The 19,437-nt window shown below is 41.7% G+C and overlaps 1 protein-coding gene across 3 annotated transcripts in view; it reads left to right on the top strand.

Moving 5' to 3' along the window:
* NFATC1 (nuclear factor of activated T cells 1) overlaps positions 1-7,944 on the top strand; it is a 171,497-nt gene extending 163,553 nt beyond the window's left edge. For all 3 annotated transcript variants that reach the window (XM_048508238.1, XM_048508239.1, XM_048508237.1), the window contains exon 10: positions 5,433-7,944. In XM_048508238.1, coding sequence (XP_048364195.1) covers positions 5,433-5,482 — 50 coding nt within the window. In that variant the 3' untranslated portion in view covers positions 5,483-7,944. The remainder of the gene's footprint in view (positions 1-5,432) is intronic.
* Positions 7,945-19,437: the final 11,493 nt, after the last annotated feature.

Raw genomic sequence — 19,437 nt, 5'->3', positions numbered from 1 at the left:
AATTAGAACTAGCTGCTTTGCTAGAATTGCAAGACTAGAAAAAAGGATTGTAAAGCTTTGTAAAGCTAGCAGCTTGCAATGGAAGGCCAGCCATGTTTTACAAAGCAGTTCAATATGGACTACATTCTGAATTTGCTGATTATTTTGGGATAAGTAGAAAGGTATAGGCTCAGAAGCCTACTACCTATCTGTAATAATTCCAGTCACTTTGTGATGTATAATAGCAGAGGGATATCTAGGGAAAATGTAGTCCGGTGCAAAATCTGGGTTTTCTGCCCCCCTCCTACCTGCCCCCCCGTATGGGCAGCCACCCTCCCCACCGCGATCAAGCAACTTTTTTTGCACCAGGTCTTGAAGTCAGTGTATGGCCCCGGGGGGAAGGAGGAGGACATTTGACCCCACAGCCCGGGGACATTTGACCCCATATGTTCCCCTGGGCAGTACACCTTTGTATAATAGTACTCTAGTGTAGGAGCACTTAAGAGTGCATAGTACGATAACTCATTAATTTGAACTTTGTTTTATCCCTTTAAAAATGCTAAGACCCTAGTTTTAAGGCCAGACTTCAATCAAGCATGAATCTTGGCTTCTAAAATTGCAGCTTCAGCTTTCTGTGACCTTTCTTCGAAATTCCTAGCTCCTCTACTCTTTTACAGTTTCTGCTTGGCATCTTTGGTTCTTGACTTGCACTTGCAAATGATGTAAAACACTGTAAAATCACAGGAAATTTGAGCTCGCATTCTTTTATGCAGTCACCATTGTAGTTTGTGGGGTTGTATCATTAGCATTAAAAAGTATCAGTGCTTTAGCATTCCCTACCTTTCTCTTTTGCCAGTATAGCTACTATAATTTCACTTGTGTTTCTTTAGCATGGAAGAATGTAGCATTAGCAAGGTATAATGTCTGCAGTGAAAGATATTAAGAACTCAGGAAGACATTTGAACTGTACTTTTCAACAATAACATTTATATGAAGTTTGTCTTTTCCCTCAGGCAGGACTAGGATTATACCGTGTTTCCCCGAATATAAGACAGTGTCTTATATTAATTTTTGCTCCCAAAGATGTGCTATGTCTTATTTTCAGGGGATGTCTTATTTTTCCTGTGTTCTGTTCGTCGGGCATGCTTCCAAACAAAAACTTTGCTATGTCTTACTTTCGGGGGATGCCTTATATTTCGCACTTCAGCAAAACCTCTACTATGTCTTATTTTTCGGGGATGTCTTATATTAGGGGAAACAGGGTACCATAAATTTTATAAAGCAAGGGACCTGCTAGATTATTTATTCTAAGGACCTGCTAGATTATTTATTCTAAGGACCTGCTAGATTATTTATTCTAAGGAACAACCAGTTTAAGGTTGGGGGGTGGGAGCAAAGTTTGCCTTTTTATTTTCAAGCTTATACTGTGGTATAACAAATTTTTAACATTCTTATTACTAAATATCTCCTTCTGAGCCTTCCTTCTTATTTTTTTTAAAAATGGAGACTCGAAGTGTAGCATCAGTAATATTGTTTAGTTAAAAGTTTCCATGGCAGGGTCACTTCAAAGTTAAATATAGGAAGAAAAGTTCCATATTAAACTAAATTGTGGTGCAACAGTTTGCCACATCCTGTTGCAGTGGCATCTGATGTGTTTAGCAAAGGAAAAGAAGCTTTTTTTCAAACCTCTGGCAGGTAGTGTGGTCACCTGATGAGCATGCCTTTCATAACTCTATTTGGGCTTTTAAAAATCATGATGTCAGTGGAAAGGGTGAATACAAAGATGGAAACTATCAGTTTGACACATTTGAGAAGTGGAAGGCAGGTTTTGAAACTGTGGGTGTGCAATTGTGAACTTCACCAGAAAACTTTTTTTTTGATAGCAAAACCTATCTGAATTGGTAGGAAAGATTCTGCTTGTCTACAGGAGTATTTCAGTTAAAGTTTGTAAACTGACATTTCTGGCTTGAATTGCAGTTTGTTCATCAACTGGCTACATGGTTTTAGCCCATCGAATATCTCCCTGAGTTATTTCATGTGCAAAATGGGCCTTGTCCCATTCTCAAAAAACTTGGTAAATACAAAATCAGCCATTCTAAAAGCCACTGGAAGCTTCAATGTATGAATACTATGCAAACACAAATAAATATTCCTAGAATATATTAAAACATGTGTGGACCCACAGACTTGTGGGAGACATCTCATTTCTCTCCCCTCACACATACTATTTCCTCTTGCCCTCTTCTGAAAAGCCCCATAGCTTCTCCCCCTTTCCTGCTTCCTTTTCTCCTTCCCACCCATCAGCCAGTCTACCTTTATCCACACACCCCATCTGTTTTCAGTTTTCCCTCCTTCATTTCCCCAGCAGCCTTTCCCCAGAAAAAGTCTGGCCCAGTTGCATGTTGTCCGTCAGGCCGGGCCCAGTTGTATAGCAGAGAGCTTACAAAGATTTGTAAATGACACTCCACTTTGCTTTGTATCCACTTCCCCATACTATTTCCTGTTTTCTCCTCTTGGCAGCCTCCATATCCCCACCTTTCTTTGCTTCCTGTTCTCATTACCACCTACTAACTAACATGTCATCTGTTCCCCCCCACCCCTAACAGCCACCTCAACTACATTTACTATTTATTTATTTCAGGTACACACACACCCCGCACCTTTCTCCCAAATGGGAATCCAAAAAGAAGGCATAAGTCTAAGCTCTGGTGCTCCATGCTGCTGCCCTGAATCCTAAAGTTGGCTCCACCCCCAGGAATACCATGGGCACCCCCTCCCACACCCTTGGCCCCAGCCCAGACTTTCCAGGTTCTGTGGCAGCATAGCTGTGTGATGGGCAGCCATCACACTTGTAAATCTCCCCCTCTGATGTGGTAAGTGCCCTGAGGAGGGCAAATGTGCCCATGCAAGGGTATGCCGCTCCCTCAAGCCCTTTTGGCCCACCCTTTGGATAGGGTTCTTCATCTAGATATACACAGTATATCACTAGTAGTGCATGAAACACTTTTAAAATTCCAGGCGTATGGTAGGAAATTAAACTTTAAGCTGACCAAAATCCATTTGCTCTTAAAATGAAACGGAAAATGAAGAGAAATAGCAGCTGTTTTTTTTAAAAAAAATTATAATTAATTGACTTTTAGTTTTCAGATTGTAGACACAGAACAAATCCACAATTTGAGAAATTTCTATTTATTTTTTCTACTCGGATAGTATTTTTTTTTATGCTAAGGATCATTTAATTGGGGTTTGGCCTGTTTTATTCTGCTATATAAAACTCTATCTCATCCAAGAGAGATAAAATCATGGGTTCTACCTCAGATGCATTTGAAGGAGACAATATTATTATCCCGGTAAACAAAGTATCTTCTGCAGATCTTGATTAAGTGAACAACTTGAATTATTTTTGCTCACTCTGAATCTTGAAGGGGTTTTTTTCTAGCAGACAGGTATACTAGGGATCAGTAAACCCACTCTATATGTTTCTATGATCCCTTCTATTTTATGATTTTCAAACAGCTATTAGGAAAGTGGATTTTAGCAGCACGTTTATAATAAGCTAATTTTTTACTATCGCTTGTTAGTTTATCCCTCTTTCTTTTATAGCAGTTTCCTGGGCTCAGTTTGTGTTAATCACCAGAACTGACTATGAAATTAAAATGGCCCAGGAACAAGCCAAGCTGAGAGGCCCATGTGATCATCATCGCAGGGACCGCTCAGTTCAGACCTGACCAGTCACACTCACACCAGCTATCACCTCTCTTATTGACTTCTCCTGAAGTCTCTTAGTGTGTGGGGTGGTAAACTGATGAAGATCTTCATTACCTTTGATAGCAGCACTAAAGTACGATCCTAGCTGCTGGAGCTCGTCTCTGTTGTTCCTGGCCACTAAAGATCCTCGAGGCAGTAGCCTACGAGGAACTTTTCCTGAGCCCTTCAAGGAAAGGGCGGGATATAAATTAAACTAAATTAATTAATAGGACTTCCATATAAGATCTCTCTTATATGGCTGTTATAGAGCAACCACTCTTCTGCTTCTCCTTTCTTTTGCTTGTTTATAGTATTGGTGACACAAACAGCTGAACTTTTGGGAAACAGGCACCAATGTTGTATTACACAGCTATTTGCATTGCTGTTCTTCAAAGACACGGGGAGGGGGAGGGATACACACATATGTCCCTTAGAGTCATTTTCCTGTTGCATCATAGTTCTGAAGGCACAACTCAGTAGCTTTTCTCAGGTACTTAAAGTTTAACATTTAACTGTAGCAGGTGCTACAGTTCTAAACATTCTGATTTAAAGTTGCTTTCCTCACACAAAATGTGTTATGATTCCAAGTTCAATAGCTGAGAGCAGCAGGAAGTTTACTTTTGATCAGTACGGCCCTTGTTCGAACAAACACACAGAGTTATCTAGACAGGAACGGCCAGCAACCCATGAGCAAAGGGAAACTTGGGCTTTTCCAGGCGAGTTCCATGACGTGGGCATGTGTTTCCCCTTCCCTGTGATGTTAGGAAAGCTGCAAAGTGGTGACAGTCTTACTGATGACATTTTGTCAGTCTCAATGTAAATCAAGCCCCAGTAGGGGCCACAGGGAGGCGGGTTGGAAATAGAAGGGATGTTGTGCATTTCGCTGTCGATGGCCTCTGCCAGGTTCAGTCATTTCCTGTCCATCTGCCAAAAATCACAAGCGATAAATGGACATCACTGAAGTGTGGGAAACTACTCAGCCAAACAGTCAACAGTTGGGGGATGAAAGAATAATCACAACTAACAAAATACTCTGCTGCCAGACCCACTGCACAGTCTTAAGTTTATAGAGCCTATTTAGAACTTCCTTGAAATGCCCTGTTGGTTTGTTCTCAGACATTTATTGATAAGGGAAAGTGTGCTGTTTGCTATTGAGGAAGGAATATAGGTAACAGCTACCATTTTTAAGTGTCTACACTGGTTTTGGTTCATTTCTTCTATTACTCATTCTCCTGCTGTAGAAATAGCTAATTTTGCAACCATATCTAGCAGACTCATAGCAATTTTCATCCATTATGTTCATGACTCTACAACTTTGTGTGTGGTACTTGCAACTGTGTGGGTAGTTTATACGCAATATATCACTTGTCCTATAGATTTCTTCCGGCTGGTCACTTTTGTATTCAGAGCCAACCTTAACATTTTTGTATGTATCAAAATTAGATGGTATCTGGAAGATGCAATACCACAAAGCCAAAAGGTGATTTTTTTTTCATAGAAACCCTGATCTTGCCCACACCGATTCCTTCAACGTGGGTCTGTCCCTTGGCACATAGGTGAGCCCTACTCTACTCCTCATAGAAAGAACCCCAGAAAAAAACCTGCCAAAACATAACTGTCTTTAAATGCATCTTTCAGCAGAAGAGAATGTGGTAAAAATACACTGGAATAAATTTTCTCTGCTTCTGTTTTCTTCTCCTTTGCAGTAAATGAAATAATAAGGAATGATCTCTCCAGCACCAACGTCCATTCGTAGCTGGCCATCTAGAAATGCTTGCTGTTTTAAGCTTAACTGAGACGTCGGCGTCAGATAAACTGAAGATAATCCCTGGTACCTCCCTGCTCTTCCAGTTTCTTGAACATTTGGAACTGACAGTTACCTCTTTTGTGTGTTTGCGTATAACAAAAGAAATTCACTGGCTGGCTTCAACCAGAAAAATGCCTTCTTCAGAGAAAATCATCTCAAGGCGAATGGAGGAAGCAAGATGGCGTGTTTCGTTGGTTGAAAGGGATGCAACTGTGACTCACTGATTGCAGAATCTGCCCCCCCCCCCCCTTTGGCTCTACTAGACAATGATCCTTGAAGTGCCTTCTTTTGTTAACTTGCAGTATCAGGACATTTTACTGGCAGCTTTGAATTTGCTGCCATCTAAAGTATTTCTAGGCACAGAAACTATACACCATTTAATGCTGGTATGTCAAAAAAAATCTATTGAAAGTAAAATACCTGTCTAAATGCCAGGATTTATTCACCTTTCCCTTTTGAATTGTATTTTACACCTTGTTGCCTTATTCCCGATGCATTTTTAAAAAAAAATCCAGATAGTCATCTCAGCTGTAGATTCTTCAGCCTAACCATGGTCAGTGCTTATGAGTCGTAGCTATTGTTATTGTATTAGCATGCCGATATTTGGGCTCAAATCGGCTTCAAATACAGCACAAGGGAACTGAATAGCACCAAAAAAAGGGTTGATGGACAAAATCATGGACATCGAGTTCTTCCTCAAACAATGTATGTGTATGCATGTACAAACTAGCTTAGATGCTTATATAATATATATATTTATATATGGCAGGTATACCTGGTTGCCTTGTAAAGGCTTTTAATTCAGCAATATGTGTCTGCTTCTGAGAATGCAGTCCACATCCCAAGCAACAGCTCTTGATATTTCTGTGTTGTGGGTGTCCTGTTAAGACAAGTTTTCTTTCCTCATGCTGATAAGCAAGCACTTTAGACAGCCAACATGGATGCATATGGCATATGTATTAATTACCAAATGACAAAAGAGGAGTTAAAGTAATTGTACATACTGTTAATCAAAGAATGTAAAATATTTGTTCAATTATGATATTATTATTCCACTGAAGCCTTGTAAGCCTCTGCTACATGTACCCCAAATATTACCAAAAACCAAATGTTTTGATATGCAGCGCTGTATGATATGTTTTCTGATTTAGCTTTGGGTATAAAACTTGGCATGCACTGTAGCCTTTAGCATTGTATTTTGTATCATCGTCAAGTATACTATATAGCTAGCAACTGCCTATTATTTCTCATAAGCAGCAAGAAAGCATGGCTTCATTTTTAAAGCATTTAACGTGAATATTGTGCCTTAGGAAAGATGTGTGAACTACACCTCCCTAACTAAGGTGGTGACAAATTAAGTGCAGTGTACAGTTTATACAAACTCAACAGGTTTCACAAAAAGGTGAAACAGTCCTAACCATTTAGAATTATTACTCTGTACAATTAGGTCTTACTTCCTTTATAACAAACAAGAAGCCATATTTGTAACTTTTTGCACATTACTGTGAAAAACATAAGAATATATAATATGGCTGTATGTAAATATTATTGTTACTCAATCTCCAGATTGGCTGTTGTCTCCCAGCTCCGTAGCAGCATGTATTTACCCTGTACTTAGCTTTGTATAAGTTGCATGCATTTTCTTCTATTCTGCCATGCTATTAAAAGAAATTGACAAATTTCTGCGGAACTTGTAGCTAGACAATAGATCTAATAAAGCACAACTTTCCATTGAAAGCTAGTTTTAGAGTGGTTCATCGTTTCACTCTTGGGGCGGGGGACTCATGAAACAATAAGCTTTTGTGAGATACGTTAATATCTATGTTCTGTATACTGTAGGCAGTGCCAGTTCAACTCACTTTCCCGTGTAATATAATAATTCTGCTGTTTCTGTACAACTTCTTACAGTAGGGACTTGTGCAGAAGCAATGCTCAGTGGATTATTACCCCCCCCCCCTTTTTTTTTCTTGATGTATCCTGCCAAGCAAAATTGCTCTTTTTCATGTTTTTCTACATTTAAAAGATGTAGTTTCCAAGGGGAAAAAAGGATATTCAATGTGATTCTCAGATGTTCAGTTCTCTCGCTCTCTGCTTCTGAAATGTCAATAGAGTGTGAATGTAGGAACTTCTGAGTATGCCAAAGGATTTTTGACTCAGATACAGAATTATCTTGGGTGAGGCCCTGACCACACATGCACCCAAATTTGCTGTTCAGCAATAACCTTAGCCAGATAATGATATGTATTGTTCCCAGTATGTCGCAACTCCTTCCTCGTCGTTGGTTTTTATTTTCTTCTTTAAGCTGTCTGGAAACGTGTTGCATTCAAACCTAACTCTAAAATACTATGCATTGCTTGTATATGTATTCATGAATAAAAACGATCAGAAACATATCTCTGATAAGAATTTTACATTCTCTTTTGGTTTTTGTAGAAATGCTTTGGACTAAGTGTTAATATGCACTTGAGCCCACTCTGCATGGGCCAAAAACAGTGCCGTGGAATGGTAAAAACACCGTTCCAGGGGAGTGCTTCGCATGGCTGCCACCTCTGCAACGAGGCAGCCCTGTACTTCCCGCCCCCCTGGTGGGGAAATGCTGTTTTTGAAACTCGCTCAATGAGCAAGTCTTTTCAAAAACGGTGTTTTAAATCCGGTGCTAAGCAAACGGCACCGGGTCATAGGCGGCGCTTTTAGGCTCCTCCACTTTGTTTGTAAACTTGCCTTCTCTTCCCTGAGCAGCTCCGCAGGGACAAGGGGACTTGCCTCCTGCCCTCCAACCCCCAAGGCATTGCCATGGCCACAGGGGCATGTCCCCTCGTCCCTACAGAGCTGTGTAGGGAAGAGAAGGAAAGTTTACAAACAGAATTGAGGCACCTCTGTGCAAAGGTGCCTCCACGGGCTGTGACAGCTTTGGGACTGCCCGCACCGGAACATGCAAATGGTCCCGGGGCTCCACCAGCATCATATATGCTGGTGTGCTGCCACTGCACAGATCTGTGCGGAATGGGCCTTGGAGAAGGTGATAGAATCTGGAGGCGGTTTGTACCAGTTCAGGTAGGGATCACGTTTTTGAGGTTTCTCCTAGAAAAAATATCCCCATCAAATCCACAGTTACACAGCAAGGAGGCCTGATGGACCAGAACGGGTATTTGGGATGTTTCAGTTTTCTTTTTCAATGTTCTAAACGCAGAGAACAGACCACTCTATCACCTCATTCTGCAGTATCTCTGGACCAGGCCTTAGTAATGCCTTCCTCACAGAAAAATAACACACACTCATGGCTCCCTATCATATGTACCAATGGTCAAACATAGATTCTTCCTATATGGCAATAGAAGTGGTCCATGCATAGGGTTGCCAACTGTCTAAAGAAAAATGTGTGGTCCTTTTAACAAAGGCCTCTAGTGTAGAAATGGGCAGTTGAAGCTTTGGATGGCATCGAGGTAAATAACATCATCTGGCAAATATCCGTATAATTTAATACAGAGTGTCTTTTTAAAATGTGCAAACAATTTTTTGTCGAATATCTGGGGAGTTCCCAAAATGTTCAGAAATCCTGCTTGGCCTGCAGGTGATTCCACTGAACTACCTTGTTGACCATCAATGGTACTATTAGAAGGTGTATGCTGGAACCCATAAGGACTTGTGGGTGGCCTCTGATTTCTTCCTCCTCCATTTCTTCTTTCCCTTTCCTGAGAGCCCCCATAGCCTCTCCCTTTTTCCAGCTTCCTTCTAGTGTTGTCAGCTTCAAGATCTACTGGAATCGCAACAGATCTCCCAACTACAGAGATTGAGTCCCCTTAGGGTTGCCAGCTCCAGGTCTGGAAATTTCTGGAGGGACAAGGTTTATGGAAGTATGAAACCATAGACCCCACCCTCTGAAGCAGTCGTTTTCTCCAGGGCAACTTATCTCTATCATCTGGAGATCAGTTGTAATTCCAGGGATTTCCAGCCCTCTCTGGAGATTGGCAACCCTAGTTCCACTGGAGGAAATGGCTGCTTTGGAGGCTGGAGTCTATGGTATTATGCCCTTCTGAGATCCCTCCTCTCCTCAAACCCCACCCTCCCTAGGATTCACCTCCCAAATCTCCAGGAATTTCCTAACTTGGAGATGGTATCTCTATCTCCTCCCCAACCCTACTTTTATCTGCCCCACTCTCACACTCCTCTCACACTCTCTGCAGGAAAACTGGTTCAATTATATGGCTACTGGGCAGACCCACTTGCATCATAGGAAACCTTCAAGGATTTGTGGGGGACATCTCACTTTCCTCTGTATCCCCCCTCACACACACACACACACAATTTCCTCTTTCCCTCTCCTGGCCATGCCATATCCCTTTCCTTTTCCATGCCTTCTTCTCTCCTCAGTCATTCACCAGTCTACATTTTATCTGTCTCCAGTTTTCAACTATATTTATTTATTTCATTTATTCTCTGCTTTCTCCACAACATGCACCAAAGCAGCTTACATTATTCTCTTTTATCCTGTCTGGTAGGTTAGTATGTAACTGGCCCAAAATCATCCAGTGAACTTCCACAGCAAGATGGGGATTTAAACCTGTCTGAAGCTCTAATCGCTACACCACATTGGCTTTCACAGGGTAGTTGCTGTTGAATAGTAGCAAACAGCCCAGGCTAGTCAGATAGCATCAAGTCAGCTAGAGATTGCTGCCAGTTCTAGGGTTGCCAGCCTCCAGATGAGATCTGAAGAACTCCTGGAATTACAACTGAACTCCAGATGATAGAGATCTGTCTCCCTGAAGAAAATGGCTGCTTTGGAGGATGGGCTCTATGCCATTATATCCAGCTGAGGCCTCTCCCCTTCCCAAACCCTTCCCCCCTAAACTTTACCATGAATTCTCCAGGAATTTCTCAACCTGGAGCTGGCAAACCTATCCAAGCCTGTCTCCAATCAGTTCTCCATCAAAGGCCAAAGCAATTCTGGAAAAGGCTCCCTGCATTTTACTGAGGAAAACAAAGACTGGAATGCTTTGGTTGTCTAGAAACGACTACTGAGGGGCTTCCCTTTCTTAAAGCCACAGGCATTCCTTTTTAAAATGTTGTTTGTTTTTTCAGATTTTTCTGCAAGCCGAGGGCATTTTTTAGCTTTGCAGAAAGATCGGTGCAATGACCACTGTCTTCCTGCTTGTGAACAAATATGACTTTGCAAAACACTGATCATGTATTCCTTTCCATAGGTAAAATGTGCTGCCACCAGGAATTTAATTCCAAACCCCTTTTTCATTTCTTTTAAAGTCGTGTGTCCAAGTTCTAAAGCAGTTTTGAAAGGCTATGTGGTCCTGAGGAAGTTACTAGTGTAGAATTCCAGGTTAAATTGAACAAATTAAAATTTTATTTGTAGATTTTCTTTAGCTTAACAGTTACAAGAAATAATTTACAAAGAATAAAACAGTCTGAAGCAATAACTTCTGGCTGAGGTGACTTTCACTTCACATCAATCTACTCTCTCACTTCTGAGACAATATTAGGACTCCGTTTCTAGTCTTCCAATGTCTTCTACTTGTGGGTTTTTTTGCGCAGTTTTGTGCTTTATATAACTCTAGGCTGTTTACTTCAGTTTACTTCTCAGTTTACTTCAGCCCTTTCTCACTCTCAGTTTAGCTCAGACTGACTCTCTGTCCCTCGGTTCAAAACTCTACACTGTCACTCTCTGGTGTCAACCAGTCTCCTCACTCTCTCTTTCCCTTTTCACCCCCTTCCTTTTACAACTTACATCTCATTTAAAAAACACATTTTAAATCATTATAACCTGTCTTGTCTCTTCATGGCTCCAATCACTGGATTTGACCAACTTTAGAACAGAATTAGAATAGATGATTATTCAAGTTCTAGGCCAACTTTACACATAGTGAGGCACCACCATGCCTGAACCAAGAGCCCTGAATAAGACTTGCTTTTTATACCTTTTTATACCTTGGTTTTCCCTACTGTACGTCTCAAAGCAGCTTAAAATTGACTGCCCTTCCCCTACACAACAGACACCTTGTGAGATAGGTGGGGCTGAGAGAGTTCTGAGGGAACTGTGACTAGCCCAAAGTCACCCAGCAGGCTTCTTGTGAAGGAGCGAGAAAATAAACTAGGTTCTCCAGATTAGAGCCCTTATATCGCACTGGCTCTCATTGGCTCCCTGTACCACAGTAGTGATAGCCACACCTTGGACATTCTCATCACAGCACATAAGCCCCCTTTCCTGGGAAGCTAGATGACACCAGAAAGACTACAAGATTCGCAGACTTCAACTTCCTTCCTGTCCAGGGAACTCACTCTGACCATCTTGTTCTGCTGTCCCAAGCCACCAATTGTTCCTATAATTAATATTGTGAGTTGGTAATTATGAGAGTACTTTCTTACCAAATAAATTAATACCAGATCATATTACTCTTTTAATAGCGTTCTACTGTTTAATACAGACTGTTTTACTCTGACAAAACACATGCTGTGTATAAAAAGCCCCAGGCTTAGTCCCAGGAAGGCAATAGATCCCAGGATGAATGGCTCAGGAAACATCTACATCAATATACATATGCTGAAATTTCCTAGCTTTGGCAGCATTGCCAAGGATCGTTGCCAAGAGAAATCCAGAAGAGTTAGTAAATATGCTGGAAATAAGACTACACCGTGGAGGACGAGAAGAAGAGTTTGGATTTATACTCCACCTTTCTCTCCTGGAAGGAGACTCGAGGTGGCTTACAAACTCCTTTTCCTTCCTCTCCCTACAACAGACACTCTGTGAGGCAGGTGGGGCTGAGAGAGTTCTGAGAGAACTGTGTCTAGCCCAAGGTCACCCAACAGGCTTCATGTGTAGAAGTGGGGAAACAAATCCAGTTCATCAGATAAGAATTCGCCACACATTTGGAGGAGTGGGGAATCAAACCCAGCTCTCCAGATTAGAATCCACTGCTCTTCACAACCACACCATGCTGGTTCCCATGGTGCAGAGTGGTAAGCTGCAGTACTGCAGTCAAAGCTCTGCTCATGACTCAGGTTTGATCTTAACGGAAATCAGTTTCAGGCTCAAGACTGACTCATCCTTCCATCCTCCCAAGGTCAGTAAAATGAGTATCCAGCTTGCTGGGGGTAAAGTTTAGATGGCTGGAGAAGGCAATGGCAAACCACCACAAAAAACAAAGTCTGCCTAGTCAATGTCACAATGCAAAATCACCTCATGGGTTAGTTAGTAATGGCCCAATGCTTGCACAAGGGGCTACCTTTACCTTTTAAGACAACATGATAATATGGTATAAAAGCCCAATGCCCTGGAAGATGTTTAACCAAAATCATTGTATCTGAGATTTGAAAAGTAATAGTACGTTACTGGACTACGATGAGACTTCATTTCAATTATTTCTGCTAAATTCCAGGCATCAAAATTGAAGAACCATGCTGACTACTTGGGAACGTCTCAAAGTTGTCTCCTATATCGAGTTTTTTTGTTTGCAGGAGCACTCCAACAAATAATGCTCATGGATGAAGTTTTTTGTGTTGGATGTTGCCCTCAGATAAAACCTACAATATAAATGGTCTGGAAACCCAAATCTTAGAAGAATGCTAGAAAGTAAAACAGGAGGCACTTACAGTAGCTACTAAGAATACGATCAAATATTTTTCATTTACAGAACTGTAGATTTAGGGGGGGGGAAGACTTGGAAAAATCTTCTTTGAAGGGTTTAAAGAAAGGAACTGCTAATTGCAGAATATGTAATTTAAGGACACTGGTACTCTAGATGATTCATGAGAACCATTACAACTGAACAGTTACAAATCTAATCTGTGTATGGTGATATGAACAGCCACAGCAGAAAAATCAGTGCCCCACAACACGTCAAATGAAAATTTATCTTCAACAGAACCCTAGCTTAGGGTCCCAGCATCTGATTATTACTTTATAGGTAAGTTTAATTTGTTATTTAATGTATTCAAGTACTATTGTGCCCCTGGACTGTCCAATAACAAGCCTTCGTGTTCAAACTATTTCCTTTATTGAAACAGCATCAAGATTAAGCATTTAGATGTTCATTGACAGAACTGGAGTTTGCATCCCAAAGGAGCTTCCTATATACCTCACCCCCATTTCTCCTTCCTTCCCTCAATGCCCAAGTTCCACATCACCAAACACCACCCTTCAGCACCAGTTCCTAAGTGGGAGCAGGTGCCCCATTTGTTCCCAGAGGAAGGCAGAAGTGTGACCTTCATCAAGTCAAAACAATCCATACTTCCCAGTGCTTTGAAGTGCCAAGCAAGCACCTACATACCAAACTGATTAACCTGTGCCAAAAAGTGAATGTAACAACCTTGTAAAGAGAAGTATCCCCAATAGAAGGTTCACACACCCTGGTCAGGAGAAATGGTAGGACTGGGCCAGAACAAGTGCCATTTTATAGGGACCCAGTTTATAGAGCAAAAACTGTAGGTGGCTTTCCTAAGACCAAAATGTGAGCCCATGACACAAGACTACACCGGCTTATGAGAAAATGCATGCCCTTTCCCTGAGATGATTTGTTCACCCAAACAATAGCTGCCTCTCTGTACCAACTAGCCAACAATGAACTATCAAATGAAAGACATTTGCACATCAAAATATCCACGAATATGCTGTTATTCAGTGCCCCAACGCAATGAGCTGCGGAGTTAAAACCATGTTTTAATGATGGAGTCATGTGACAGGAAACTGAGGAAGCAGTTGGAAGGCATGTATATCACAAGACTTCAGGACAACTTTAGCCAAACTCTCTAGTTCTGTGTATAAAGAGTTGTTTTTTATATCCCACTTTTTCTACTTTAAAGAGTCTCAAAGCGGCTTACAATTACCAAGTGGCTTACAAAGTGGCTTATAACGAGAAAGAAACCAGAAAAAACCCTTTTTGGGTTTTTCGGGTTTTTCCAACTTTACCAATGATACCTTTTAATGCCAAATCCAAAATGTACAGAGCCAAAAAAACCCACCCTTTTGGGGGGTTTGCTGTAAAAGACAGACTAATCAGCACAGCAGACTTAGCCTGGTGCTGAAAAAGACTGCAGCTTTTTGGGGGTCAGGAATGACTGATCCTTCTGGCAGCCTCACCTCACCCCCCAGCAGGGGAAGGCAGCAACTGTGAACTTGCCCAGCTTACTTGCAGAAAATGGAGAGTCTGCACACAAGCCCCCTTACTGATAGCAAAGCAGGTTGCCAGCAAAGTCGCAAAGCCGGCCAGCAGGGCTGCCTCCTCAAATTGGGAGTCCTCTTAATCTCTGCAGGCAAACCCCCCTCCCCCTGTGGCCCCATACACATGAATGCAGCTGTACAGCTTCTCCAACTTTACTGACAATTTTTAGGTTTTTCAATGCCAAATCCAAAATTTACCAAGTCAAAAAAAGTAGCACACCCCTACTTACAATCACCGTCCCTTTCTGTCCCCACAATACACACCTTGTGATGTAGGTGGGGTTGAGAGAGTTTTGAAAGAACTGAGACTGGCCCAAGGTCACCCAGCAGTTTCATGTGGAGGAGCAGAGAATCAAACCCAGTTCTCCAGATTAGAGTGCACCATTCTTAACCACTAGCATCATGCTGGTGGAGTAGATGCACAAACAATATTGTAATTTCTACTTGAGCTCCTATAGGTTGGAATCCAGAGCCTAAGCAAATCCTGTCATGCGTACTGGGAGCCAAACAGTAAACGTTTCATGGGCTTGAAGCGAAGTGTTATAAAGTAGTTCAGAGTGGGAGTCCCAAATCTTCACTTTGCTATGGAAGTTCACTGGGTCACCTTGGCTCTGGCCCTCTCTTTCAACATTATCTTACAGAGCTATTGTGAGGGAAGAAATGGAGGACGGGTGATTAACACTGTAACCTGGTTTGACGAAAATTTAAATTTTGCTTTTCCATTATTTGAGTTTCATTATCATTTATTGTTTGTCTTCCTGTACTTAAATCAAACCAGAAATTCTCTCACCAGTAGCATAAAGGTGCCCTAAATTGCCATCACTATGACAAGAAAGTATCACAATCTCTTGGGGTCTCTTGGATTTCATACTGGGACCGTTTCTGTTACATTTAGGATTTCTTTATCCTTCCCTCTTGGCCTAGCAGAATCCAAGAGCCTACTAAGGTAATACTAGAACACAGTTTCCAGATAGGAACAGCTATATAGTAAAATATATGCAATTTATGTTTTACCTGACTGAAAAAAAATGATGCATAGGATATAAACAAAGGATATAAACCTCTGCTCTTGAACGAGGGCTCGTCTGTCAACATGGCTACCTATGGGCCTGGTAATTGACCTATAACTCCAACATTTCCCTTTCCTTTCTCCACACCCAGCATCATGAGATTTAGGAATAATAAACATGCCATCCATTTTCAACTGACGCACATCAATACAGGGATCAGATTACTGCATAACCCTGCGAAAAAATGTAATGCTCATCGCTTCTATAAGGTGAAACATAACACAGAGGGGTTATTATTTACCATGTAGAACTGATCTTTATCAGTTTAACATAGCGGAACAATTTGGATCAAAATGAAAGATATTGGACTAACATGAACTTGGCTCTTCTGTTGGGTGGAAGCTAGAAATTCCTGGACAACACCAGATTTCTGGCTGACCTCCCAGCACTTTTTGTGTAAGATCTACAGACAGATGCACATTGTTTTTTCCCCGAATTATAAAAAAGCTCAGGCATAATAATCCCACGTATAAACAACACACAGCAGGGCTGCAGCTACAGGGGGAGGGGGCCAACACCCCTCATAAATATTTCATGCACCACCTATGAACTCCCACATTCTATTTTTCTTTTCAAATGCAAGTGTCGAGCTAGGGTTGTCAGCCCCCCACTGGCCACTGGTGAAGGATGCGGGGGAGGGGAGGGGAGGGGAGGGGAGGGCTGCCAGATTCAGACTGGGAAATTCCTGGAGATTTGGGAATGGAGCCTGGGGAGGACAGGAACTTCTGTGGGATACAATGCCACAGAGTTCATTCCCTAAAGCATCCATTTTCTCCAGTGGGACTGATCTCTGAAGTTTGAAGATGAGCTTTAATTCTGGGAGATCCCCACAGCCCACCTGGAGGCTGGGATCCCTACACCTGGTCCTTTTCATTGCTGAGATATACCAGGAAATGAGCAAACAGTTTTGGTCTGGATTGCCTGGGAAGAACTGGGGGCAGAGAAGCTGCAAGGGGGTTGGAGCTAATCCAGTTAACCCCTTCCTTTCTTAGAAGTAGATGGGGCTGTGAGAGCTAGCAGGAGCAGCCCGGTGTCTGGTCTAACCATGAATTGCAAAATTACTGTAACTTGCCTCTGTGAAAGAATGTGTCCCTTTCAGCATGTAAAGAATGAATAGCCACTGTCAAGCTCCTGTCCCCACCTACCCACCCTCCGGAACCTTTCACAGTACAAGATGTAGCATTTGCTGTAGAAGACCAAGAGGCGAAAGTGGCACAATATCCAGACACTTAAGTCCCATCAACTCTCTCTACTGAACAGTAAGGTCTATGAACTGATCTAAATAAATCTGTGCCAAGAATAAGTGGGGTGGGGGAGGGTGCCAATGAAGGCTGCTAAGGCTGCCAGCACTGTAGAATTAAGCAGAGTGCTTTTCCCTCACTGGACAGTTATTCAGGGATAATTTCTAGGGTGGAGAATCTGCAGGCAGGTGGAATTTAGGAATCTCCCATTTAAGTAATTCAGGCACTGATTAATTGCTATCTCCCACCTACCCCTAGCTTTCCTAATATGGTTTCAAATTCTTCACCAAAGTCTTATTTCCTGTAACACTTCTTGAAAGAAGAGTGTCAATAAAACTAAAAAAGAACTCAAAACATAAGCAAATCACTTTTTCTTTGGATGGCTGATGGGGAGCCATACTATGACATATCTGCTTCTGATAAGCACTACAAATGCAAATTGAAGTTGGCTGGCCATAATTTGCCATAAAAGTTCAATTAATTTCCAAGTTATTTTGATTTGAAGATGGATAAACAGTTCATATTTTTCTAAACTGAACAATTGTGACTACACACCATCCAGTATACATCTGGTGGTTTCATCACCAGATATATAGATGAAACCAGCCCCCACTGGTTTCATCTTGGGCGCTGCCAGCCCCTCCCAGCCTTAAGACCAGGTGCTGCCGATATGATGCTGCATACTGAACTTCGAATGTTTTTAGATGTTTTAATTAATGTATTGGGTTTTATTGCATTGTGTACCGCCTAGAGCCCTTTGTGGATTAGGCAGTTTATAAAATCTAATAAATAAATAAATATGTGAGTGCTACTATTAATAAATTAAATTTAACATCACCAGGCCCCATTAGGGGTGTTGATTCAGTAAATGGACTTGGGAAATGCCAAGCTGAGCACTCAGTTCAAGCTCTTCCTGCCGTGGCTTCTCAAGTCCCTGTGGAGAACCGGTAAATTTCAGTACTTTATTCAGCTTTACTGAAAATTTCCAGGTATTTGAAACCCAAATCCAAAATTTACCAAATTGAAATAATTGTGCTCACCACTAGGCCCCACTCATGATGTCATGGCATAATCAGGCCACACTCAATGAGTCTTAGAGTTTAGGATAACGGGGATCTGGCATCCTTATCCATGTACTCATGTCCCCCCCTCACCATAACATTTCTGGCTATAATGTGGGACCTGGGACTACCAAACATTACCTGGGAGTGACCTGGAGAACTTCAGATGAAAGTTCAATGGATAGAAGAGAACAAGAAGAGGAAAGGACAAACCAAGAAGAAGAATCTAGGAAGTAATCAAGAGTAGTCACATCAAGAGTGCAGGGCAGGTCAAGGAAAGGAAGTAAATAGACAGACCAAGAAGAGGAACCAGATAGGGAGCAGGGGATAAAAGTCTGGGTTTTTTAATTGTTAAAGGGTTGAAAGGTTCAGGCAGTAATTTTATTGTAGTAAGGAACACCTGTATATGATTGTGGGAAGCTAGGCTAGGTCACAGTGGTGTAACCTAGAACCTAGGATTCATACAAGTGACATTTGCTCAGCATGGAAATACACACCGGAGGACTTCTGATATCAACATTCAAGATCCACTTAAGGCCAAAAGCCACTACAACATGGATCCAATGGAAACTTCTGTCCACTAATTTTTCATCAAGTAGCCTGCATGAAGTGCTCCACTTCTCCAGGAGACTCTCTATGTCACCCTGGCACAGATATGTGGCAACACAGTTTTCATGATGACTGCTACATGTAACTATATTCTATATGTGACTTTTATAACTTGAGGTGGCCTTCAGGTTGGATTGACAACACCTCTGCTCTCAGGATCGTTAACAGAAATTCAACTGTGTTCTGAAAATCCTGTAACAAGGAAAGTCTCTCATTCTACTTTAAATACTGCAAATTATCAGAATATATCTGTCTAGGTCTACAATCTCTTCCAGACACCAAGGTCTTCCAGAGGAAAACCTGCAAGGCAACAACAAATTGATTTTGATTTGAAAATAAACAGGATATCTTTTATGTTTTTTCTTGAGCCCCTACTTCCACCTATAAGCTTCAGTATCCAGAGTCAGTATGTATATGCTAAGTGCAACATTTTCATGTTGCTACTAAAAAAACTTTAGGAGCCGTGTGGCATAGTGGTTAAGTGCTTGCACTGCCACTCACACGGTCAGGAGTTTGAGCCCCCTGTGGGTCAGATATCCTGGCAGCTGGCTCATGGTCAACTCAGCCAGCCAGCCATTTCTTGGTTGGTAAATGAGTACCTAGCTCATAGCTAGGGGGTAAAGAATAGCTGGGGAAAGCAATGGCAAACTACCCACAAAAACGGCTTGCCTATCAAATCACTGCTTGCAGTGGTACCCCAGGGTCAGACACAACTGAAGGGGAAACTTCACCTTTTTTACTAAAAAAAACTTACTAC

Source organism: Sphaerodactylus townsendi, linkage group LG09 (genome assembly GCF_021028975.2).
Source record: "Sphaerodactylus townsendi isolate TG3544 linkage group LG09, MPM_Stown_v2.3, whole genome shotgun sequence".
In the NCBI taxonomy this organism is placed as follows: Eukaryota; Metazoa; Chordata; class Lepidosauria; order Squamata; family Sphaerodactylidae; genus Sphaerodactylus; species Sphaerodactylus townsendi.
This window is presented reverse-complemented; position numbering and strand designations above follow the sequence as displayed.